The sequence below is a fragment of the Dufourea novaeangliae genome, unplaced genomic scaffold (genome assembly GCF_001272555.1).
Source record: "Dufourea novaeangliae isolate 0120121106 unplaced genomic scaffold, ASM127255v1 scaffold25, whole genome shotgun sequence".
Lineage (NCBI taxonomy): Eukaryota > Metazoa > Arthropoda > Insecta > Hymenoptera > Halictidae > Dufourea > Dufourea novaeangliae.
The window spans coordinates 2,754,980-2,781,613 of record NW_015373901.1 but is presented as its reverse complement, the minus strand read 5'-3'; the positions used below and the strand labels follow the sequence as shown (position 1 = coordinate 2,781,613).

The following is a 26,634-nucleotide window of genomic DNA, read 5'->3' as shown; positions in this document are numbered from 1 at the left end:
CAAGTTTACTAGCAGAACATTCTTCAGATACGTTCGAAGCTTTTTGTTCTAAAGTGTATAAGCCGCTCGAAAACCAAGTTAATCAAGTTCTCTCTCTGTGAACCTCGTCATTTGCGTATTTCTATATATCCATCTCCATTAACCTTATTCGTAAGTGCTTTACATATGTTAACACGTTCGCCACCGCCATTTTGTGTGGTAACTATTCACAAACCACGCTAGATTTTCAACCTTCCATTCAGCGGATTATCATTAATTCTTTTTTATATTTTGAGTAATATAAATATTACGTAGGATTCAAAAAAATAAATTGTATATGTTCGGTTTTTTAAATATAAATTATGAGAATATTAAACGTCACGTTTATGTGACCGTTGGCAGTGAACTTATTAACATATGCACATTTTACATAAGGTGTATTATAATTTTGATTTGTTGATCATAAAACAAGTTAATATTGAATAAACGACGTACATAGTATTAATTTTTCGTTACATTCTATTACACGGACCTTGTCAGTTTGTCTTCGGATAGACTCAGGAAGTCAGTTTATGGCCGACGTGAAATTGGGTTCGTAATCTTTATCGGCGTTTCCCTTCGACGGAATACCTTGTTGCGCGGACTGTTTGTTTTAACCCGCGAAATACATTTTCTCCCGCTGTTATCTAGGGCTGTCAGACCAGGAGGGGGGGGGGCGGAGTTTTCGAATTCCACGGGAGAGCCGTGCCCCGTGGGTAGGGAACTTAAACGTCGACGACGACAATATCGATCAACTTTTCCTAAACGTGCCTCGTGCTACATATGTTCCGTGGGACGGGAGCGGAATGGGGTGTGGACATGCGCGTATATACGGAGCATTGTATTACTAGTGCGTCGGGGACAAGTGCGAGACGCCATATGATGCGCGAGAGATCACGACGACGTACACTGGCGATCTTTGTTTCGGGAAAAGAAAAAAGTATCGACCGGCCGCGAGGGACATATAAAATTAATACCTAGATAAATACCGTATCTGCTTATTATTCGAACACGCAATAGCAAGAGTGGGGGACTGTCTCAGCTTCATGGAAACGACATGTTTCGCTGACATCGTTTAGTAAGAACTTGGTCACGCCTATCGGTCGGTTAATCGATAAAAATTTACAATTATCGTAACGAATTGTGGTGTTATCGATGGGCACGGGCGCGTGTAAGCTGTTTCTTCGTGCAACGAGAAGTAAAAATTGTAGATTAGAATAGACTATGTTTAGAAGCAGTGGATTTTATGCATTCGTAACGGGATGAAATGAACATTTCAGTAAAGTTTAGTATAGATTCTATCTTTTTCTTTACTTAGTAAAATGATTCATTGAAGTGTCATGTCAGAAATCATGATTTTGCATTAACATCTGCAGTCTATCTATTCATTAGTGCTTGCAGGAAGTAGAAATGGTATAAAATGAACAGACTGGTCAGTTAAATTCCAGTGAATTTGGCGAATTTTGAAATTTCGTTATATACTCTATATTTTTTATCTAGTTTTGCACGTGGCATCAGTTTATACATATACATATTTGTACAATACCATCAATATTGTTGCACTAAGTATATTTTCAATATATTAACTATATTTGTGATTTCGCTAATTAATAGAATTTTGGTACAATTGGATAATAGGAAAATTATGTTTTAACCCTATTCGGTGCAATAGTCTTGATACGGTCCTTTTAAAACTAAACCGAAGACGATTTTATAAATGAAAGCAGTTCTATCTTCTTGGAATTTGATTGTTACTATGTCCATGATAAATCATGGAAATGTATAAATATTCGTAAAATAGAGTACAAAGCGAAGAAAACTATTCGAAGTTAATGCGATAAAACGATGACCACTAGCGGAAGCTCGTGGATAGGTAGCGTAGCGTATTATGGACTCCTCTCACTAGCGCAGACACATAGGTTGAACACGCGTGGTATAGTTGCATCAAGGCTTTTTTAATGATCCAATAATGGGAATTGTTGCATAACTTTTGCAAACACGATTTCATGTTCAGTTTATAATAATCAAATCATAAGGATTATAAAAATGTGGTACCAATGGAATAATACGATAAATATGATAATGTCCCATTCATTTGATTCCATTCATTGAGCACTTTGGATGCCATTAATAAAGAGTACTATGTTAGACGTCGTCATTGAATGAAAATGATCCTGTATCCGCCAGGCGAGGGTTACTAAAAATACTGTGTCACTGGTGTTTTCAGAAGTAACTTATACACGATACATTCATCAAGCAAGGAAATGTTTTTCTCTAAAACATTGTAAAGATAGCACACGATTTCATAATCTGTCACTTACGACCAGCTATCCGTAGCCATTGTAATTTATCACACCCGTTCAATGATGTTTTTTCTAATTGTCAGGATCGACAAGATTACAAGGATCTCATCTGGAACCTCCGCGAAACGAGAACACGAGGACGACAGAAGTTTGGGCAGCTTGATCTCAGCTAGATTCTCGAAGGAACGAACAATTCGCCGATGCTCGCTAGTCGACACGATCCTCTACCCGGGTCTATCCAGAAGAATCGTCTGTCGCTGAATATTTATAAGCGATTCCGCGTTTGGAAAGCGGATAGAAAACCGACCGATCGTTCCTAAACAGCAACGACAACGACGACGACGACGACGACCTAGCCAGTGGGGAGGGGGAGTCAGAAAAAAACCGTGTGGAGAAAACAAGAGGAACGCCTAAGGTTTCTATTCTTCGCCGATAGGTTACGCGTACGGTTCGTGAAAAAGGAGACCATTGGATGTCTCTGTCCCCTCTGCTGCCTCTGTGCCGCGAGTGTGTGTGTGAACGAGCAAGTGAGAAAGTAACCGACGAAAAGTGAACCCGATGTTTGGTAGCGGGAGGGAGACGAAGGTGACGCTGCTCAGTCGATAAGGAGCGTTCCACGCAGTGCCAACAAGACGGACGTGCGCTCGCATCGGTATTTCGGTGATTGTCCCTCGGTGGTGTGATAGTGGTGTGTGAATATTGTTGTCGTGCGAGGGAGAGGGAACACGACCGAATGTCGGTAAACGAAGAGGAGAGATATGATAGAACGATGCGATCGAGAACGCGTGTCCAGTCCTCGAGGGTCGCCCGAGGAAGAGAAACTATTCGTCATCTTTGTTGAGTTCGAATTTCGCGCGCGTTGACACGTGACCGCCCGCCGCGTGCCGTGCACACAGTGGACGTCATACGGTTGAACGAGGATAATTATATTCGTTTCGTTTGATTTTTATTTTACACTTTCGCGGTGTTCCGTGAGCCCCCGCGACTGCTGGTGGACTTACACGAACGACGGAAAACTCGATCCTCGGTGGTTCTGAAGGTTCTTTAACGTCATGAAATTGTCGCTAAAGAGGGAGAAGGATCGGTAATCGTTCGACGACGGGACCTCGGAAGTGTTTCGTGGGTGATGTTAAGTGGTGCATTCGATCGTTCCCGGTGGTGTTAACCGCGTTTGTTGGTGGTGCGGTAGTGTGGTGAAGGGTGGTAGCCAGTGGTGGTGGGCAGATCGTGTGAGAAAAAAAAAAGAAAATAGACAATTGTGACTCTTTAACTTGTTACCACGGATCTCCCCCGGCAGTTTGACGCCACAGCCATCCTCGATGAGAGGAGGCACATGTCCATTGCTGCCGCTGAAAATGCAGGGTAAGTTTTGGACTGTTTTTTCTCTTCTTTATTCCCGTGTCCTCGTCTCTCGTGGCTTATTGTTCCATCAAAGCGTGGTTTCTACTGCTTTATTGTCATCGTGGTCGTTCGACTCTTATACCGGTTACATGTACACTTGTGAGCACACTCAATTTCCACTAGGGGAAAAAATGACGTAGAGGAAGGACCTTCTGCCATTTGTTATCGGGAATTATTGGAATGTATGCTAAATTAACATTCAATTTAACATTTATTTCAGTACTTAGAATAAATTTATCAAGTTGTAGGAGGCCCTTCCCCTATGTCACTCTTTTCCCTAGTGGAAGCCGAGTTTGCTCGCGAGGGTACAGGGTGGTTCACAATATAGGTTACCAGTTTTCTAACAAGTGCATATGGCATAGAAAGTAAATTCGAAAGGGAAAAATGTATTTTGTTTTCTTATACATTGCTGGCCATAATTATAAGCTTATCTCTTTCGTTTCATTTTTTGTTTGTAATTTAAGTGATAGTTAATTATCAGCTTCAAAAAGACGTGACTTATGAAATTGAATTGAGTCCTAAATATAATACATCCTCCTATTTTTTGCTCTGAATGTGCCAACTCGATCAATAACCGAAGACAGACGGAAATGGCCGTTAAGTGTTAGGGAAAAGTTTCTTAGTCAGCGTAAAACACAATTCTAATTTACAAAACAAACAAAACGTAAAACAACTGAATTGTACAAAATAGACACGTGTGATTTGAAAATTGCTGAATGGAATGGGAACTGCCTGGAAAGATGACCAGGAAAACGAGTCTCTTCATACTTTTCTTGCGATTAAGTAGAGAAAGGTTAAAGGACCGTGGTAGTGTTACGGAAATAGAAATACGATTGAGTCCAAGAACATCCGAAAACCGTAGCTGTGTTAAAACTATTTAATTCAAAGGTGATTTTATTACGTTTCGACAAGGTTACGTAAGGACTAATATCCATATCTGGCCCCGTCAGTCATATCTGATTACACTCGGTTTTGAATAATTAGGGTATCTGGCTACGTACAGTATCCCGAAACAGTCAGTCAGTAGGTCAGCAAGTGCTGTCGGACGTTCTGATACAGAATATGTGTTATATAGTAGAACGAATTGACTTTAAACGTTTCAGTTCTTCGTACTCTTATTATGTATTTAATTACAAAATACGGTTATACACTGCGTGGCATAACTATAAAACCACCCTAAAGTTTTCAATTCTTATATATTATGGTTAAAATAAAAACGAACCACTATTATTTTTAGGGAATATAATCTATACTTTTCTGAAGAAACATTATTTCTCAATACGATTTTATACATGTCATACTTGGTTCGTTTTTATTTTAACCATGATACATAAGAATGGAAAATTTGAGGGTGGTTTTACAGTTGTGCCGGTGTAAATCTCTACTAAGGAATAAGAAGGCTGCTCTTATACACTGAAATATATCATAATAGTTTTCGTTACTATTTATAATTATGTAATATTGGCAACCCGTAGTGGATAACTTGTATAAGGGCTGCTCATTGGAAGAGTTAATATTAAGTAAATGGAACTGTTACCGTAGTTGCTCGACACAATTAACCTCTTAAGTGAGGAATTACGCGGACGAAAGTTCTCCACCCGCTTCCTTCAGTCTTCATAGCAATTTACTGTTTCTTCGGATAGTTGTAGTTCCGACTATGCATAGTGTTCGCACAATCATTGGTCTGCGTTTGTCCGCGTAATTGACTGAACGTATGGAACAAATTTAACTGTATCTTGTATACCGTAGATTGCACTAACCATTTGTGCAACATTTCTCAAACAACAATTTTTTCAGCAAAGAAAGTAAGTTTTTCAATTCCACGGTAATGGGACACAATGATCTAGATCGTGCAAGATGACGAATGCAGATTGATTCGAACGTCGTTTCGCGGAGTAAGAAAAATAATTCGAACATTCTTGCGTTCCTCGTCCATAGCTCCCAAACGGATCCCCGTTTTATTGGATAGCCCGCACAACGTGCAATATTCGTTATGCTCGCGTGTCATTCTTTAGATAGCGCAGTGCCCCATTCGTCGGCCCAGAAATACACAATATATTCTCACGAGAAGAAGAAAGGAACGGTGCATCATCCGTAGTTATGTTTGAGTTAAAAAATTTAAGAGCTCTCCCTTTGAAAGGTTGAATTGTGCCGACACCTGCTGCCCCCCCCTTCTTCCCGCTCTTCTTCTTCGTCTCTTTCATTTTTCTCTTTCTCTCCGATGGAAACCTCCTTTTGCATCCAGCCTCTTCCAGTTTCTACCGAACCTATCTCGAGCCCCTGTCTACCTGAGAATACCTTTCTCGTATCCCGAATCCACCTTCCGCGTACACACTCAGGCCCGCGCTGCTTAAAACTATCTCGTGGCGTTTCTGTCCGTTGTTCCTCTCGTGGCTCTATCAATATTAACACTTTCGTTGGCGGCACCGTGCCTCGGCTGTTTGTACACCGAGCACAGATTCCATATGAAATTGTATATATACCCTCGACACCTTTTTCTTTCTTCGATTTTCGTGATTGATTTTCGGGATTGATTTTTGTGATCGAGATTCGATGACCGAGATTCCCGCTGTAATCGTCGATTTCTGAATTCGATTGTACTGGGTGTCTTATCTAACTCGAGTCACCACCCGTTGTTTTCGATGGCTCCAAAAGATGTTGCGGATAGAAATAGTTTCTTTTTTATGTTTTTAAATGACAAATACATAGGAAGCTTTCTTACTTTTTATTTGTCGTTGACATTTGTTAGACTACTTCAGGTAACATTGAAGTACTTGGAAGAAGAAATTTATGTTGTTGAAAGTTACTTAAGAATTCTGTTCGAATGATTAATTTCATGTATTAATGGATATATTCTTTTTTCTTTGGTACAGTAAAAGTAGTTTGCGTATGTCACAGTTGAAGTGTGAAGTTTAGTAAATGTCTACACTTACTAGTCAATGTATGCATTTACGTACGATTTTAGCAGAAGTATGAATCAAATATTAGAATGTACAGTATTTCATGTAAATATATTCATTTACTAGATACATAATGCATGCATTTTCTACAACTCGTAAGTAAAAGCATTATATCGAAAGTATAATTTTTTAAGATATATGTATATTTTAAAAACAAAGATGAAAACTTAACATTTTATTTGATAATTTAAGGATCTTTTTTAAGAAAATTGGTTGTTTTTATTTAATAAATATAAACACAGGTTAGATTATATTTTTATTAACTACCTATATAAACTGTAAAGACGCGTTCCGATTATGCTAAAATTTATAGATGATTCATATGAACAAACTAGCAAAAGTGTTTATTGCAAAGTGAAAGTAAAAATTTCGTTCCTTGTGAATACATTTATTAACCAGATTAGTAAGTGCATACATTGATTAGAAAATGTATACATTATTCAATTAACGGTTTTAGTGTAACATATACGTGAAATTATATATTATAATATCAAAATATATTTTTAATACGTAAAAAAAGAATCGCGTAACCATGTATAAGGAGCAGGTTTATTGTTTGAGAATATAACTTGTAGGAGGATAGCTATCATTCAGCGTTAAAACGATAGTAACATTTTTAGACACTATTAGACAACTCGTTTGATAAGAAACTTGCGTAATGATACACGGTCCCCGTTGCTTTGTACTGCTGTTTCGTGTAATCGATACACTGTACACGTACTTGCGTAACAGTCGATGGACACTTTCGGAACAGATGTCAAAAAAACCTTCGATGCTTCTCTCTCAATTAGTGGCAACCTTACATTCCACATAAAAGAAATATAAAATCTATTCTATCGTGCCAAAGAACGATTCGACGGGTTTCTGTGTTTGTATTCGTGTCGAGAGCTTACCGGGAGCTCTTCCTTCGCCTTTCAATTGCGATAACTTCACGTAACCCTTTCGGTGAACAAACACAAGTAACCTTTGTTCCATTCAATCCATCCGGGACTCGGAAATATACACCAAGCAACCTGCATTCGAGGTTCCGAACAATAAGACGGGGGTAGAAACAAATTTTTCCATCATTAAAATGTAGAACTTTGCTTCTGTGCTTAGCAAAAACAAATAAACGAATAAAGGGCGAAGCAGTTATCGACTCGTTTCTACCCCGCGTTTACCGTTCCGTGATATGAAACATCTTTGTATTTTAAATCCGTTAAAAATATTACTTGTAAAAGAATTGAAAAGGAAATCTTTTTTCCAACCTCGAAACTATTGACAGTCAGATGTAAAGTTCAAATTTTATATTTTATTGTTGCTTTCTCTTAACCCTTCGAAAGGCCGAGCTAGATTTATCTTAATTTCGTAAAACAAGCTATTTTTCGGGCAAATGTAGAACTCAAATTGCTAGTTGACATCTAACATCTAGGGGGCAAAAACATAAAAAGACCATAAAAACCGTCCTTCAACCACGTCCATAAAATCGTCAGTTCCTGAAATTTTCACCTAAAATTTCAGTAGAATACTCTTACGACGTCAAGACCACACGAGTAAAGTATAAAGCGTGGATTGCTCCGATCGAAGAATAAAAAGAACACTTGCAAGAACCTCGAAAAGAGGGGAAACCGTTGTTCCCCGTTGGACGAGGACCGCTTTTTGGGAATACAGGTTCGCCATAGGTCTCGTAATCCCATCCGGACGATATGTTTTATTAGCTCGTAAACACGACCTTAAGTCCTCCGCGGCTGAGGCTGCGGCGGTGGCGGCTACGCGGAGCACAGAGTACATTCGAAAATAACAGGCCACCACGGAACGAGATTCCTTGACTCGCTTTCAGGCTCGCCGGGCGCGAAGGATAAACGAGAGACACACATCGGTGGCCGGGGCAGCAGCCTCTCTCGCGTGTCTCCTACGTATCAATTCTCTCTCCCGGGTATTAAACGAGATGCAATACGCGTATCGGAAAACAAGACGTGTGTCCACGGGTCGTCCACGACTGACACGGGTGGGGGGCTTCGCGGTGGAGGGTACGCGAAACATAAGATGGAAACGCCCGCTCTGGGGCCACGTTGTTGCGCCGACGCATAGTAGGGTAAGCGTGTCAGTTACTGTGCCCATTAAGACGAAGTTCAAAGTTTTCGGTCAATCAAAACAGCTGTTTTTTATATTTGATCTTTGGAACATTTTGTTTTTGTAATTAAGTATTGTAATTAATGTACGATAGTATTGAAGATAAAGAAATCGTTTTTCGAGCCTGTTACTGTGCCCTTATGCATATGAAAATTCAATTACTGTGTGTTAGTTACTAAATACTTGTATTGATTACTGAGTGTTAGTTACTGTGTAAAATTTCCTTTTCGAACATTTTAGAACAATTTATTACTATATTTTTTTTAACACTTACAATCTTAATAAACAGGACAAACTAATATGCGTGGGTACACGTTTGATTGTTAGTCGTTGTTAGGTAGTAATCTATAAAAGTAAGGGTAGGATTTCAGATGTAGCTTGTAATTAGAAGGCTCAGTAATTGACCCATAACGCAAAAATGGGTCCAGTTACTACACACAGTAATAGAAATGTACCAAAATTTGGTTTCAGTTACTGGATTATTATAAATTAACAAAATATTTTCATCAAATACATTTTTCCGTTATCTAAACGAGTTTTACGGGTCTATAGTATAGTTTTTTGGTTTTGGGATGTGATATTCTCTTTATTTTGTAGCTAAAAATTCAATGATTTTTTAAAATTTAAGTTCCACGTCTAAAAATATTCATTAAGTGTACCGTTAGGTCATTATTCGAGGTGATCAAGTCAGCTGAGACACTCTGTATAACTCGAAACGCTGTGCGACGACCCGATCGCGCACGCTTATGGTGGAGGAGGACAGAGAGAGAGAGAGAGAGAGAGAGAGAGAGAGATAGAAAGTCGCGTGCGGGCCGCATGTAGCGAAATAGAAACTTGGCTTGGCGTGGGCGTGCGGGGCTCGTGCGCGCTCGGTGACGGGTTCTGCAACTGATTCATCATCGGCCGACGATGACGATGATGACGGGCGTATGTATCCATCGTGAGGCATTAACGTTCTACGCGGAACGAGCCCCGAGTAATTAAATCCACGTCGTCCATCAGGGGCCACCGGGGGCCACGATAGAAAATGGAAGAAAAAGAGGCGATGATGAGGGGGTGTGTTGGGGGATTCGTTAATCGCCCCGCGAGAGATTCTTGCCGTGCTGGCCCATGTATACTAGATACGGATGTGACCGGCAGGAATCTTTCGAGCCGCGTGTCTTGTCACGATCACGTCGATATGCAGAGTCTTTCAGAGGGGAGGAACGCGGAAACGGTTAGGATGTTCGGGTATATACCGTCGATCGATCGATGCGACGATCGATAAGCTCAGATTCTTAGATACGCAGGGATGATAGCAGCTGGGTAACCGAGAGAGATCCGAAGGAAGTGCAGAACGATCGAGGGGAGAGGAAACAATGTGGCTGGCGAGGTTCAGCCCTGTCGCTGCTGATTCTCGATTAAAAGGGTTCAGTATTATAAATCTGTATGGAGAAATGTACTGTTCAGTGTACGACGACTTGTACGATTTTATTTGGAGCGACTGTTTGAACGATGTTTGAGATATAATGATCGATATCGAAATATCGTGAAGTCTGTGGTAATATAGGTTCGTTGGTAAATTGAGGAGGTAATGGTAAATTATGGACAGATGGAAGAAAAAGAAAAGATTGTAAACATTTCCACAACACCCACGCAACGTATACATACGGTTTTAGAAGCAAGAAAATAAGTGACTGTAGTGGCCACTATGGTGGCCCTTTGTTAAAAAAAACGTCACCTAGAGAGAAGCCACTGTAGTGGCGCTTAGTAGCTAAAGGATTAAATACCAGATATTACACAGAAAATAAAAGAATTTAAATAGAACGTTTCAAATTGAAAACTAAATTCTGATAAATAAACTGTTCTTATTTGAGGAACTTGCAGCGTAATGCATACAATATTTTAAGCGTTTATTTTATAAATGTAGCAGACAGTGCTCGAAATATAAATTCTTCAGACTACTCCAGAGTTATAAATTGTTGTATCATTTTGAAAATAAGTTTCGTAGTTTTGTGTTTGATAATATCGTCACTTCGTTAATCACTCTCGTTTATCTATTTGAAACATTAGAATTTTGTAACGTCACGGTCATTACAAGCAATGTCATAAGCTACCTACGATTTATTATCTGAAATATATGTTTTTCGTAGCTCTGACGACAGGAGGTCTCTGCGATCAACCGTGACGATTCAGCGCACATACGATAAATTGTGAAGGTCAGTGGGCCCTTTACTGCCTCGTCTTCACATGTGTCACGCTCACTACGTTGTTGCATTCCACCATTTATTATTTCACGTTTTAAAGAAAAACACCAAGCAGTGTGTTATCGTGCCGTCAAATGATCATTCTCAATCGAAAAATATCAAAAGACGATATCGCCTCGTTTTACCGAATTTTATACAGAGATTGACAAATTCATTATCTAGATAAAGAGTTTCAAATAACGATTAATAGATACAAAAAAAGTACTTCGCTGTTTTTGATCGATTAAACGTGGAAATTACAATTTTTATAATAATATAATACTTAGCTAGCTAAGTATCGTTCACTCCCAGTGAATTAGATCAGACAGTTCTACCAGCTTGCTTATTTCCGAATTCACCCGCCTACCAATGTCTAACAACAGATGCAACGAGTAAATTGAAATAGACAGACTGCAGAATTAATGTTATGTGAGAACAAAGAAAAATCGTGATAACTTTGCTGCGAGTAATTATGTCAGTCCCACGCTTTCCACGTGACATTAGTTTTTCGCACAGACGCAGAATCGGCGTCGTGTGGTCTCCATACCAACGGGGGTAACAGAGTAGGAGAAGCAGAGTCACAAAATCACAATTGGGCGCATGGGGTCTGCAGTGACCTCACGATTCATTTTTATGTTGTAAAACCAATAGGTTTTACAACATAAAAATGAATCATTTTAAAAACTAACGTTTCTTACATTCACGAGAAACAAAAACCAGATGAATAAATTGCAGTGGCTCTGACCCCATGCGTCTACTTAAAAGTGAAAAATACAGGTAGCCGAATCCGAACGAAGGACACAGTACCCAAACTACGTAACACAGGTGGTCCATTAGGCCAGGATGCATTGTATTTATTTAGATATATATGGCGCTTAACGTGTTATTGTATTCTGGCTCTGGGGTCCAGAAATGTGGGAACTCAGCTTAACGTGTAGGAAATCACGTGGTCGCAGCCGAGGCAGACCGATGGCTGAGCCGAGCAGAGCCGAGGAACGGCGAACGGTGCCGCGTCGCGTCGCGCCAGCTCGGGGATATAGATCCTCCGGTGCGCGATGCGTCGTTGCCAAGTGATTCGCCGTGGAGCCGGCCGGCTTCTCGACCACAGCCGGGAGAGAAAGAGAGAGGGAGACTCCTTCGTTCGTTCGCCTGCCTGTTCGTCCGTTCGTCTGTTCGTCCGTCCGTCCGTCCAACCCATCGACCATCCGTCCGTCTCTACGGGAAAAATAGCGTTGCCTTGGCTTTCTTTCCTTGCCTGACTCACGCCCTGACCGCGTTTTCTTTCGCGAAAACACCTTTAATTTTCGATCGCTCCGACGAATTTTGCTTTCATCTCGCGGGAAAGCACGACGGGACGACGTATTCACGTTGCGTCCGTGCAAAATCATCGATGTACTTCTTTTCTTTACGCCGGATACATAGCTCCTTCGATGGGTTTCTCGGAATAGCTACGGGACAGGTCCACAATCGGGAGGCGAGGTTTTTGCTTATGAAACCCAGTACAGAATTTAGGGCACTGTGTTCATAACTAGATCCACGTATATTACTTGGTAGCAATTGTTTGTTCAATCTATATAGTTAACTTATCAAATAATATTTCGGGTTTTTATAAGGATTTCTTGTATAAAGTATAACACCCTGCTTATGGGGATCAATCATCCAACATGGAATAAAATGTAGCCTTCTGTTCCTCGTTGTGCTTTAGGGTCCGTAAAAAAGGGACTTATAATAATAGAAAACTTTAATGGTATTTTAACATCGTCCTCTGACTTGTTCGAGAATGTTGCGTGCTTATAACGAAGAACACGACGATGGCCACCATTATCGGGTCAAAATGGCCCTGCATTCGTCATATGAAGATTGATATAGTTAATAAATGACAATGTCTCGAGTTTGCTAAATCAAATTTTACGGAGGACCAAAACTTCTGCAATACATTCACATTCATCGACAAATTTAAATGTACTTTAATTCAGACGAAAGAACTAGTGCGTCGAGAAGACGAAAAACACGAAAGAAGTGCCAAAATTTCAGCCGTTTCTTCTAATTGTCGTTGTGGATTATTTTTTTTTAAACATCATCGGATACATCGTAGTTGTTCGTTTCTAACCTTGATAGGTAGGCGTTTGTCAGGCTAGACGTGGAAAAGAGATCCAACGGCACACACGTCTTGCTAAGCGTGAGGCAGAAATGGCACGGTGCAAAATACACCGTTATGCATCCTGTATATATTTATTATGCGTAAACTTACACAACGTATCATTAGTACACGCAATCGTTTGTTGCATAACGCGCGATGAATTAGTAATTATTATTCTCGCGGGGTAGGGGGAGGGGGAAGAAAAAAAAAGATATCTTTGCACCGCGTGTAATCCGTACAAATGGCAGGTACCGTTTTCTCAGATAACACGATACCAATTAATGCGGAGCCGTGAAGGCACACACAGCGGCCTCGGTTACCTCAGTACTTTCGAATATTTTTACGTAATTTCGTCTTCGGAACCCATGTGCCCCGGTATTTAGAACGGACCGTTATCACGGACAGCGTCCGATTCTCGGAGTCCCATTGAATTCGAATTTATTTCCCGCCATCGTTGTATTGGGGTGTTCGTTTATTTCGGGTCAAAAATAGATCATTTCTGAGCTCCTTTTAAATTACAAAAAATTGTAATAAATTCCCGTTTGAAAAAGAACATTTGTGAATTTTTTTTAGTAAAAAATATTGAATATCAAACAGACGTTATAGATTGAAACATGAGCCTTGACTATAAAGACACATTAATACATTAGTTATTATGTACTCATTCATTGTACTCAATATACTGTTTAATATGCATTCATGATGAATCTTCAACGTCCTGCACTATTTTTATTCTGTGAAAGGTTGGGAAGATATGTACTTTAAATTTGTAATAATCGTTCTCACAATTAAAAGAAACAGTGGATTACTTAATGGTTCACCTAATACATTCTTTTGAAGCATTATTTTAATTTACTTACCGTACTGACTTCAATACATTAAACATGCAGTATTAATTAAACGTAAGTGCTACATATATTACAATTGTACGTGATTAATACGTCATAGCTCCGGATGTTTCTGTAACTTATGGATTAAATTATCGAAATTAGAGGGAAAATTTTTTGTTTTCTCCACGAATATTTTTCTCCTCTATTATAAATTTTATAAAACATTTTAGCACAATGAGCATCCGCAAATCGTGTGTAGTGTAAATGCATAAAATCTATAATCTGATCACAACTCACAGATATGAAATAAGAAAAATATTCGAATACAACTTAATTAGCTTCAAATTTCGTTTATATGAGTGCCGGCAAGGCGTTAGAACACGAATGCAACGGCTATTTTTAGAACCAAACGAAACATAATTTTTTAAGGAAGTTCCATAATCGTTTGTTTCGATCAACAATCGAAAGTACATCCGGTTTAATTTAAAACCTCCGATTTTGCGAGAAGATAATCGGCGAAAGCGTATTATTAATGGTGGTAGTAACATAAAACGAATGCGTATAATATCTACTCGAAGGTTAGTTTGTGGCTATAAAAAGTTTCTACACTGCTGATTCATTTTAATTTCAGTTTTGCATATATATTACACATATTTAGGTCTCCGTGAAAGTCCCCTAATTCGTTTCTCTTTTATTCGCTCGTCATTGAACAGATACGTATGTATCTTCGAATCAATAGTAGTATACATTTAAATAAAATAAATAACAGTGGAAATATGGTAATGGAAATAATAAAAATCTTGTCTTAACATCTCCTCACTTTCAGATTTGTTAATTCTAATGTTACAATATCTTTTTCAATCCTCAAAACGAAACTTTTAATACGCATAATTAACACTATTTCCGAATAATATCATAATGGAGCATGTTAATATTAAAAACAATTTCAATCCTGGAAATATTTCGCCGTTACATTTTTAACATAACATAATGTTTTAATTGATCTAACGAACACGTTAACGTGAATCGAATCATTTCTCTCACACGTGGGAACCATAGAAAACGAAATTTTTAATACGATTCTCGTGTTTCCGTAACGGATACGTTAACATTAACCTTCAAACCGTCTTCCGTTCTCGGTAGCCTTAGAAAATTAAATTTTTATCGTGCAGAACCAAATGCCTCTTCCATGTTGCACAATTTTCAAAGCGCAGCCAGTGTAATAACATTAAAAAGCAAAACCTTGTGTTGCTGTTCAGAGACTGAAGTTTCAACGAGCTCGTGTCGGATCTTTCTGAAAATTGAAAATTTCTTCGAATCCAATTATACGCCTGTCGTGTTATTTGCCGCGTTCCGTGCTGCGGTTGCACGTTGCAACCAATTTGAGCAGAATTTTCATGAATTTTTAATTCGGGCCGCGTCGCGAGTTGGAAACATTGATTAACTGGACTTCAGCCGCGAAATGTGCAACCGAGTTATGTTTTCATTTTTAATCTGACTTTATTTAGGAATTGCCGTTTTAATTGGCCAGGATTCTAGCTTATTCGCGCTTAGTCACGAAATGGAGGGGGGGGGGTACGGTGTACCAGCAGTGGATTGTGTGTATGCTGGAGTTACGAGATTATTCGCGAGTTTCTTCACGTGGAAAACTCTCAAATCGTCGCCCGTTGTCGGCAGAGTGTGACACGGAATTGCGACGTTGCCGATGTTGCAGCCACTCAAGGGCAGTTCACACCGTGTCACTGTTACCTGAACGAGTAATCGCATTAATCCAGCCACGCGCAGTATTGACGCTGCGTATTTCGTTATACACAATATATATGTATATTGTATTTATATTTCTGGACTCCAGGGCCAGAGTGCATTAAGTCAAACTTTCCAAACATTCGGAGGAAAGCAAATCAAAGGTGCGAAAACCTTATAACTTCGTAACCGTTCGGTAAGAATTGAGCGAGACACAATCGCTACCTTCGAACTATTGAACGGATTTAAGGCAAGTCTCTATGTGTAGAAATGGTGAACTTTAAATTAATTACCTTATGTGACGAACTTTACACTGTTTTAAAAATGTGAACTTAATATCATTTTTGGACTATTATGTACACCGACGAGCAAACTCGGTTTCGATTAAGGGACAAAGTGACGTGGGGAAGAAATTTATGCCAAATTAACATTTATTTCAATACTTGAAATAAATTTATCAAGTGGCGGCAGGCCTTTTCCCTTCGCCACTTTTTCCCCTAGCGGAAGCCGAGTTTGCTCGCGTGGGTACCTATATTAAAAACTAGACGACTTAGAACGAAATAATTTTTACCACCGGAGAAAGTGAAATATTTGATACTGGAAATATGTAAAATGTCATTTTTTTACAAAAAGTGGACTACTGTGTTGCCTTGAATTTCATTTATAACCATACAATACGGTAATTCCTCATTTTATTCACACTGACACAGCAGCAGATACTAAAACGTCGAATTTTTTAAGGAAGAATCATCCAACTATTCATATATTTTTCAGTAAAACATTCATCTGGGCTATACACGCAGTAAGTGATCCCAAATGTTGAAGCGACAGTTGTGTATAGTTCAGTAGAATAATAAATGATACTAAAAGTTCCAACATTTCTCCCATATCGATCTGATGCAATTTACGGCATGCATTTCCCCTTAGAATTTTTGTTATAAGTGTTAAAAATTAACTTTCACGACAAAGTCAAGGTGTAAAAAAAAAAGTTTAATCTCTATACAAGTAGGGAACGATTTAAAAATAAACGTCGGCGAGTAACTTTTTTGTTCGTGAAAAATTAAACAGCAGAGGTTCCGTACGACTATCGCTGGGATTTTCCGCACCGATATTACTATTTTCAGAAGCGAGGAAGACGATTAGAAATTAGACCGTCGTGCACGCTGCGCGGCCCTCGATCCTAAAGCCCTAAATCCATCCTAAATGATTCATATCCAATGCGCATAAATCACCTCTAATTTTAGATTAAATCATTTCGTTTAAAAAGCCTCGTTCGTTCGAATATGTACTCCTGCTCCGGGGGGAATATAAACTGCCTCCCCTCTCGGGTTTTATTGTTGCTCATGACTCATTGATTTCTACCCTCTGATACGCTGCACAAAATACATAATCGCTCGCCGCCTCGATTACTTTCACCCCTTCAGCGAAGTATTTATTACATACTTGAAAAAGCTGTACTCTCTGTAACTCTGACAACTATTTAAAAATACTGTTGTCCTAACCCTGGCGTTCCGATTGAGTAGAAATAATAATGGCAATTAAATATAATTAAAAATAATCGATATATTTTTTTTACGCTAAATACTCTCGACATTCAAATGTAATCATATTAGGAGTATCAATAAATATCCCGTTATTCTTGTTTAATTGTGAGGCGACACGTTTAAATTAAAAATATTTTTCCCACCTTTCGCCGAGAAAAGTGATGTAGAATTAAAAAAATTCATTATGACCATGAATTAAACAGTACCTGTATACAAATAAAATCTATTAAAAGTTTCCAAAAAATTGTTTTTATTCTCTCAATAAGTGAATTAATAAATAGACAACGCCTTATTTATGTTGAACATTTCGTTCACAGAAAAAAAATGCCCAAAAAATAACAATTAGCTTCAGAGTGGCAAGACCCCAATACGAAGCTTTTTCTCTCCACGCCCACGCGTTAATTTCGACTCGTCTCACACCTCGTGAATTTCGGCTATTTCCTCGGACAAAGGGGGACACGCGTGAATCTCGGATTATCGCTTTCTCCGGCTCCGGAAGAAATGGATGCCGGTAATTAATGTCGCCGGGAGGAAAGAAGAGCGACGGCCGGTAACAGCTCTTCCCGATGGCGACGTGTCGTGTATTATACCTGGAGAAAGTGGCATAATTTAGGTAACCATATTATTCCTTTTATTGTTGTGTAACAAGCGCAATCGAATGGCCTCGTAAACAGGACGACGCGTGACATTATAAGGTAATTACCCGACGTGACGATGATATCAGGAAAATTCGCTCGTGCGTCCAATGGGTCGTCCACTTTTTACTCGTTTGACTTTTCGTGGGGCTTCGTAGGCGGACCAAGGATCGAAGTATAAATTCGGTGTGTGTAACGGATCGAAAAAGTTCAGTTCGAAAGAGAAAGTATCGCCGAGGACCGCGAAGCTCAAATACTCGAGGCCAAATAGGAAGCAGCTGATGTGTTCAAAAGTGAAACGATTCTCGAAAGTTTGTTTAACCCTTATGGTACTTTCAGCCTATAGATCTGTCGTAGGGTTGAATCGATACCACCAAGGTATCGATACTTTTACTTATTGCTAGTATTGTATGAAGGTATCGATACTTACTCAGTATTAATACAAAAGTATCGAGTAATGTACTCGTATTTACTTGTATCGATTCATCCCTAGATCTGTGGTGTTTCATCCACTTCTATCGAGCAATTATAGGGGCGCATCAGGCTAGAGATATAAAATACTAGTAAAAATCAGGTGAAACTGCATTTTTTTAAATTTTGTTCTTTGACGACAGAACTGTATGTTATTTGTAGAATACAATGTACTATATCTGTTTTTACTTGAAAGTTGATTTTCGAATGAAAAAGGCAGTCTTATGTTTTGTTTTGCGGTACAACATGATTTTTGTCTTCCGCGTGGATTCTGGGTCAGGTGAATCAGTGTTCGTATCTTACGATTGAATATATGATTCATCCATTACCTATTATATAATTTTGTATATCTTTAAATTCATACTTTTTAGTCCAATGATCGACATAATGATCATTTTCTGCATGAAAAACTCACACGCCGGGTTAACCCAGATCCGTTAGTTAGAGGAATGCTCGTTCACGAAGTCTTCGACGAAAGGGCACAGACTACGTTCACGTCATATATTGTCTCATAAAACAAAAGAGATTCGTTTTCTTCACTATACGGCAGAAACGACGGGGCGAAGTGTTGCACAATAATAATAATCCGAAGTAATGGCCGTTAGTCAGGAGTCGACGGCGGGAATGCAGTGGCGGGAATTAAGCGTTGACTCATTACGAGTTTGTACACGGCGAAATGAAAGGAAAGTGACGGTGGATACCGGTCGCGTTTGCGCGTAACCGCGCATCATCTCTTTATACGTTCCTCCTCGTATAACGCTCGTAAAAGTATCGTGCTTAAATAAAGGTTGCGTTGCTTCGTATTTTCGGTTTCACGGCTGGCGATCGCGAACCGCGATTTCTGGACCTTTTTTGTGCGCGAAAGGGGATAAATTGTGGTTGGAAGACAATTAATTATACGTATATATACAGTTGGTCACAAAAGTATTCGAACACCTTTTACCCCTTGGCACTCCGATGTCGCCGCTGCGGCATCGTTACATAAACCGATTTTTATGACATTTTCAACATTTATATAACTAACACAAATCGTTGAAATGTATTTATTAAATTTTCGTTACAGTCTTAAATAAAAAAGTTGTAAAAAGCAATATTTACTATTTTCTTTGCGATTCCGACAATTGCAACTTTTTCAAACTTGTTTTTTATATATCTATTAGTAAACTAATGTTCCTAACTTCACAAAAGGCAAATTATAAACAAAAGATACAAATACATGCAAATTTCTAAGATGAACGTTATCTAATTTCGTTTAATACGTTACTCTCCGCAATGATAGTGGCACGTTATCTTCTGCTTACGGTCTATCGTCCGTCTTAAAATAGTTGAAAATGTCTATTCTTAACCCGCGCACCGCAAGAGTGTAAGAAATGCAATTCTCCTATCGTATACGCTCGTTGATTTAGTTGTGTCCGTACGGTTTAGACAATTTAAACAAGTATTTCCATTTAAATCGTCAAGAGTACTGTTCTTTTCCTTTCATATTTCATTTTTCTGCAAGCATTAACAGTCCAACAATGAATGCATTCTTAAATTTTAGAGATAAATGTTCAATAATATGAGTCTTATTATTTCGATGTATGAATAAATATATGAAGCAATTTGCAAAATTTGCCAGTTCTTCAGATTTATGGAATTTGTCTTCGTAACAGGTTGTACTACAGAAGCTATTATTTATCGATAATATATTTTTCTAAACAAATCATTACCATTTTGTTTTTCTCTTTTGTATTTACCAGTTATATGTTTCATGTAGTTTTAATATTCGTCCGATTTATATTTATATTTTATTTAAACATGTTTATATTTCTTTTCTCTTATAGTCTAATGGAAATTAACTCGTAAATAAATAAATAAGTAAAAATAAAACGAAATAAAATTATTTTTTCTAAACAATCTTCTATTGTAAATTGGCCTTTAATTGACTTGTAATTGCGTGATGGAGATGTAAAAAGCAGCAATAATAAATTAGCTGAATTTTTAATAAAAAAATAAAATTTCAACAGCTTCATTCGAGTCCCGTTTATTTTTCAACGATTTCGTAGTTTGGAAAGTAAATTCTTGCGAAGTAATTCTTGACACACTGACGAAAATGCAGGGAACGGGGCGATAAGAGTTTTTAAAGTTCGCTCGCGTATTCGGAGCGTGCAACTTCAGTGATAAGGAAAAAACGGCGCAATTTGTGACCGAAAACATGTTTTGTATGAACGCGAGATTTCACATGTGCTCGATTAAGACTGAGGAACGTGCGAATAAAAAACGAACGTTTCTGTTGTTCACTGTTTTACTCTGCATAGAAATTAGGTTTACTTTGATTGAAATGATCCTAAAAATATACAGTGAATGTAACGCCTTCAAGGAGTAATGAATTGTAATGTGTGAATTTTTGAATAATTAATCCACCGATATAAAAAACAAACTGTCAAAAGATAAATTTAAGAATCAAAAATAATTTGAAATAATATTTAGAGAGTTCTAAAAATCGCTTAAAAATTACGCCTTCGAATAGGAATACCCCCATAACACATCCTTGTCGGGGCGGCAACTGTCCTCGGATATTATTACGGCGAAGAATCGGCACACCGTGCCACGGCTTTAGAGCTGCGTCAACAATTGCCGCAACCCGGCAAGACAACGCCGAGAAAAAGATACGACGGTTGCACTTTGCTTTCTTCCACAGTGGACGAGCTCTTTTTTTCTCTGACCCCTCTCTTTTCGTTTCTCCATCGGTGTATCTCTGTCTCGTTCGCCTGGAGTCACGCACCTCTATACGTGGTCGTTTGTCTTTTTCTCTTCTATCCCGCGCGCCTCCGTCGGTCCCACGTCTTCTTATTCTTATTCTTCCTCCGGTCCGCTTCCACGAATTGATAAGAGGTGCATCCGAGAGAGCTCCGGGAGAGGATACCGACTCTTTCTCTCTGTATGTGTTCGACTCACTCGCTGGCCATTCGATCACCTCCTTTTGCAATCACTGTGTGTCACTGCCATTGTCTTTGCCCGATGTTCAGCCGCGTGCACGCCAGTGATAACTGTTCCTCGTTATCGAACCACGGCGAAAGGAAGCACGGCTCCACGCTCCTCCGGGCGTAATCGTAAATGCAACGCGGGTCCTAATTATTGCTGGCACCAGATAAAACCTAGGGATCGTACGGCTACCGCCGTTCTCGTGCCCCCTCGGGTCTACGGTTCCCTTGTTGCTTTCATTAGTCCCGACGTTCCGATCGACCATCCATGGCTATCGGCTGGAACGACAACCGATTTCGAACTGTGGATGATTTCCGAGCTACGGACCATTTTCGAGCTACAGACTCCTCTCGATTATCGTCTGGCTTGTTCTACACGATTATTGTCCTGGCGTTATCCCCATCACTGGGAGAGGGAGGGTGGCATGGAACCTGTGTTGTTGCTCCTCGAAAAAACGAATTTACGAGGGTCTGGGTTAGGTTTTTTTTAAAGCATTTCTCCCTATAAGATTATTGTCCTGATGCGGACCCGAGTTCGGGACAATAATCGAAAGGAGTCTGTACGGACCATTTTCGAGCTACGAACCATTTTCGAGCTACGAACCATTTTCGAGCTACGAACCATTTTCGAGCTACGGACCATTTCGAGTTGGTCTAATTTTCTTCGATCCCTGTGTATTGTTCGAGCATGTACGTCGTTCTTCGTATGCATCGTTCTCTTAAAACATATTGTTACACGATGCTCACAAGAAGCATAGGATCGCTACAAAACGGTCGATGTTAGAACGTCCCGCTGACGTTGAACTTAAAACATTAGTTATAATTGTATATCTTCTATACCGTTATAGCAATCACGATCTGTAGAAATAAGTTTTCCTAATCCTACATTCTCTATAGTTTATAGCAGCGACTAATATTCTCTGGCAGAACTCCGCTTTCTATTCAAGACCCTATACCAATGCAAGCGTTCATTTCCTTTCGTCATTGAATAATCTACCTATTTAATTTTTTACGACACCGTTGTATAAAATAAGCAAAGGTTCTAACATTCGGTAAATGCCATGATTGCCTCCCAGTAACTGCTGGCTCACCTTGCCTCGGGTATTTTATTGAATCCTTTAGTTTTCAGTGTTTCACCGGTGCAACATCCATTTTAAAAGTGCATTGTAACATTACAACATATAAAATTGTCGTCTTTTTACTTTGAATCTTATTTGTTAATGATTAAATTTAATTAAAAAATTTGCTTCATGTGTATTTATACATGCATTTCTTTTTCATGATGATTTTAATACAGAGGCCTTATAATTGGGACATGATCCATAATTGGGACACGTACCCTAGCTTAATACGTGTTGTTCCACGCTTCGCGCGTTCTCTCGCGGCGGTAGGGGCTTCAGCTACACGGAGCTTCTTGGAAACCGCGAGTAAATCAATTCACGGACCCCCGGGCTTGAAATATTCCGCCCGTGCAAATTGGTTCGCCGGCTCGCGCAACGATAATTGCCGTGCAACCACCGACCCCCGTGAGTACCCAGGGAAAAATCCAGGTATACGCTTTTGATTTCTCTGTGGCTTCGTGTTTGGCCCGTAGATGACCCGTGCGCGGGCCGACCCGTAAATCAGTGTTACGATTAGTTAAGGGGGGGGCGTTCACCATTGATATCTGCTCTCCCTTGTGAAAAGCATTCGATCGAACGAATTAAGGGGGCAGAGTAAAGAATACTTTAGGTACACATTTCTTCGGTTTGGATGTATACAGGATCCGGCTGAATAATATATAAAAGCGTGCACTACGCAAAGGAATAAGAAAAAAATATAGAATAAAATCTTGTCATTTTCGACTTACAAGGGAACTCCGATAACTGATACACGCCGATTTTGATGTAACTTTGTACAAATGTTCATTAGACGTACCTAAGATTTTAGTGTAAATTCTACCTGCTTATATATATATATATATTTATTACATTATATATATATAGGCCGGTCACTGTATATTTCGAAACAGTTTTTTTTTCTGACTAATCATAAAGTGTTGTTGAAAATGTTTTACTCGGTCGTGGATAGGATAAATTAATTTGCCAGTTTTTCGTATGGATTTTATAAAAATATTTCTTCTTTGGTTTTTGTTGTTTTTTTGTGAACTGTTTTGATACCAAACAAAATCACATTTTCTTAATTACGATCGATTAATTTGTAGAGAAAGAAGTGACGAAGAAAATAGAAAAAAGAGAGTGTACCTAAAGTTCGGTTATTTTTCTGATAATTTGTTACCAGGAGTATTTTCTATCCTGCCCCCTTAATCCTCGAACGGTGGACTATTTAAAAGTAAAAAGCATGTTTTGCGCCAACTGAATACTATTCAGCATAAAAGAGGCAACCAGTTATCATTAACCCTCAACTGATAGAGCGAAATGCTTGTTATGTAACCCAACCAAGTGGGATCAACTTGACCCCAATTCAGTCACGACTTAGTTAGATTAGAAGTGTGTTTAATATAAGAATCAAGCATGACAGAATAAATGTTGATTCCTCAAATTCAACGAGGGCACGGATAACGTGACTTTAAACTTATATTTCAGCAAAGCCTTCACCTGTCGTGCTGAAGATCAAGTCCTAAGGAACGAGTCATACTTAAATTGCGAATTTTTATGCAAATGTACCCCTTCATAAAATGATGCAAAAAATGTGAGTTGTATAGAACTATACTTCCTTCATTAAGAAACTTGTTACGTTCGAGGTAGAATAAAAAATTGTCTGAAAACTCAGCTTCATACCAAAACTGTATTTAAAATATGCAATTAAAAAAAAATGATTCTCTAGGAAAGAATATCTCATTATTTGGGTATGTGAAATTGTCTACAAAAGATATTAGTTTACAACAGTTTAGAATTGTAATCAATATCACTTGCCAGAACATTTTTTTTTATTGTTGTATTGCTTATTAGTAGATTACAAATGTTATTTACAAATTCATATATACATTAATGGATTAATTTATTATTAAATTAATTAAATAGGAAAATGTTATCAAAATTGATATTGCAAGATAAATTGAAAAATACAAAACTTTTATTAAGGTCTTAATGTTTTCCATTTCGTTATCTTTCACTTGCATTTGCTACAATTGAATAATATCCACAGCGTACCAATCACAGAGATGTAAACAAAATTCAGTTTCACTGTCCGTGCGGTACATAATCTCATCTTTTTAAATTTCGATGTACACTCCCATCCATAAGTCACAGGACACTTGATCCTTGTTTCGAGAAAAATCAAAATCGAGACTGAAACATAATTTCTTCTTACATGTTTATTATTAACATTTATATTTTTTCACACAATCTTCTTTCATTTCTAAGCAATATGTTGACCTTGAGCATACCCCTTTGTTTACTCACTTGTAAATTTCGTAACACTAACCATAGCCGAGAGAATTCTGGCACTTATTTCTGAACAGACTAAGAACTCACGTAGAAATTAACGAAGATCTAGTGGAAGTGATTGTAGGCTGGTTCGAATGGAATCAACTAAGAATAATTTTTAAAAAATTACCGTTAAGGTGTCACGGTTCATTTGCATGACTATTTTTGAACAAAACGAACCTACTAATTAAACAGATTTTGAAGAGTGTTCAAAACATTGAATACAACTTACATTTTCTCTGTAAGATATAAAATTACATAATAAGACTTCATTTATTTCATAATTTAAGTAACCTTGCAGCTCTAACCCCCTCTTATTCCACGAAGACTTATGGAAGGGAATGTAAGCGAACATAAAAATTGAAATCATACAGCCTCGTAATCTTCTGTTATTTCCTAAAAATCTACTAAAAAAAAAACGACAGTCGAAACGGTATAACACTCCCATAAACGACCATTCTATTGTACTCTTCTCGAGGAGATCTTCAGCCGGCTCCGTCACGGGGCCATTTTATTTCAATCAATGTAAGTGCGCACATTCGAAAGAATAGACGCGGAAGGGAGGGGGCGCGTTGTTCTTCATCCCCTAACGGAAACTGTTCGCAAAGAGGTGCCCGACTAGTTTGCAAACACTGAGGGTTACAGTCGTATTTTATGTTCCCGGGCGTTTGTTTCATTATACAAACGGGGGCATAAAATCGCGTAGCCTGTGTACGTAGAGGCATTGGACCAGGGCAATTGTAATATCGCCCCTCTTCGCCGGTATCGTCTCTAGAACTTGCACCCGAGCGCGTAATTTCCCGTTTTATTGGGGCATTCTTCACCATTTCCTGCAATGTTACGTTTGAAACGCGAGCGTGAAAATAGTGTTTGGTTGTTGCACGCGAAACGTCGGTGTTTTTGGTGGCTCTTGACATTCCAGTGGATTTACGTGAGTTTTATCAGTAACGTTACGTTGTCTATGTGTGTGTGTGTGTGTGTTTGTACGTATTCACGACATATGAGTATTGTTGAACTATTTTTGAAATGTCGACTGCCGTGGAGATCGCAGGTGAATGTGGTGTCATGAAATTATGTGGAAGAACGTTCGACTTCTGAACAGTAAGATTTGTTAGGTTGTTGCACACGAAATGACCGTTTTATTACCGATATTTTATATTATATTGAATATTATTATGAATTTTATTAAGTGAAGGGATTGAATAGACTTTTGTATAAACGTTTTTCATTGAAATACAACAAATTCATGTTGTATTTATTGCAAAAGTGTTATACTTGAATTTGAAGATGACTTTCCAAGGGCACTTTTTACTTTAAGAATTACTTCATTATAGTCTGCTACGAGATGTTACTTTCCATGGGATCTAATAAACGTTTCAATTCGCTGTAATGAACGGGTGTGTTGGGTAATAAAAATAAAATAAAATGAACATAATATGATTTTTTCTCACGGAGCGACCTCTCACGTGTCAAACGAGTCCTACGATCATAGCTATTTTTCGCCGTTGTTTCGCGATGCATTCATCTGTTCGATACGTTAACGTCCACGAAGCCCCTTGCTCGGATTGTCGGACACAGAAACAGTGGACGACCAGTTTGCAAATGTCGAGGGTTGCCATCGTATTTCACGTTGGTGCGTTACGTTTCCGTGCGGAGGTTCCCAGGGACGAGACAGCTAATAATAATAATAAAATCAACGATTTTATTATCCCATAATTTGCCATATACAGGGTGTGACAAAAATGTTGCAGGTCCCTGAAATGAGTCACTCGTGAGGTGATTTGGAAAAAGTTTTTCCTTAGCAAAAATATCATCCCAGCATTTGTTAACGAGATATTAACGAAAAACCCCGACCAATCTG

At 38.7% G+C, this 26,634-nt stretch overlaps 1 protein-coding gene across 8 annotated transcripts in view; it reads left to right on the top strand.

Moving 5' to 3' along the window:
- Nucleotides 1-26,634, top strand: part of LOC107193715 (nuclear receptor coactivator 2-like) — a 191,922-nt gene that overhangs the window by 1,871 nt on the left and 163,417 nt on the right. For all 8 annotated transcript variants that reach the window (XM_015583218.1, XM_015583211.1, XM_015583212.1 and 5 more), the window contains exon 2: nt 2,405-3,683. In XM_015583218.1, the coding sequence (XP_015438704.1) occupies nt 3,655-3,683 (29 nt within the window). In that variant the 5' untranslated portion in view covers nt 2,405-3,654. The remainder of the gene's footprint in view (nt 1-2,404; nt 3,684-26,634) is intronic.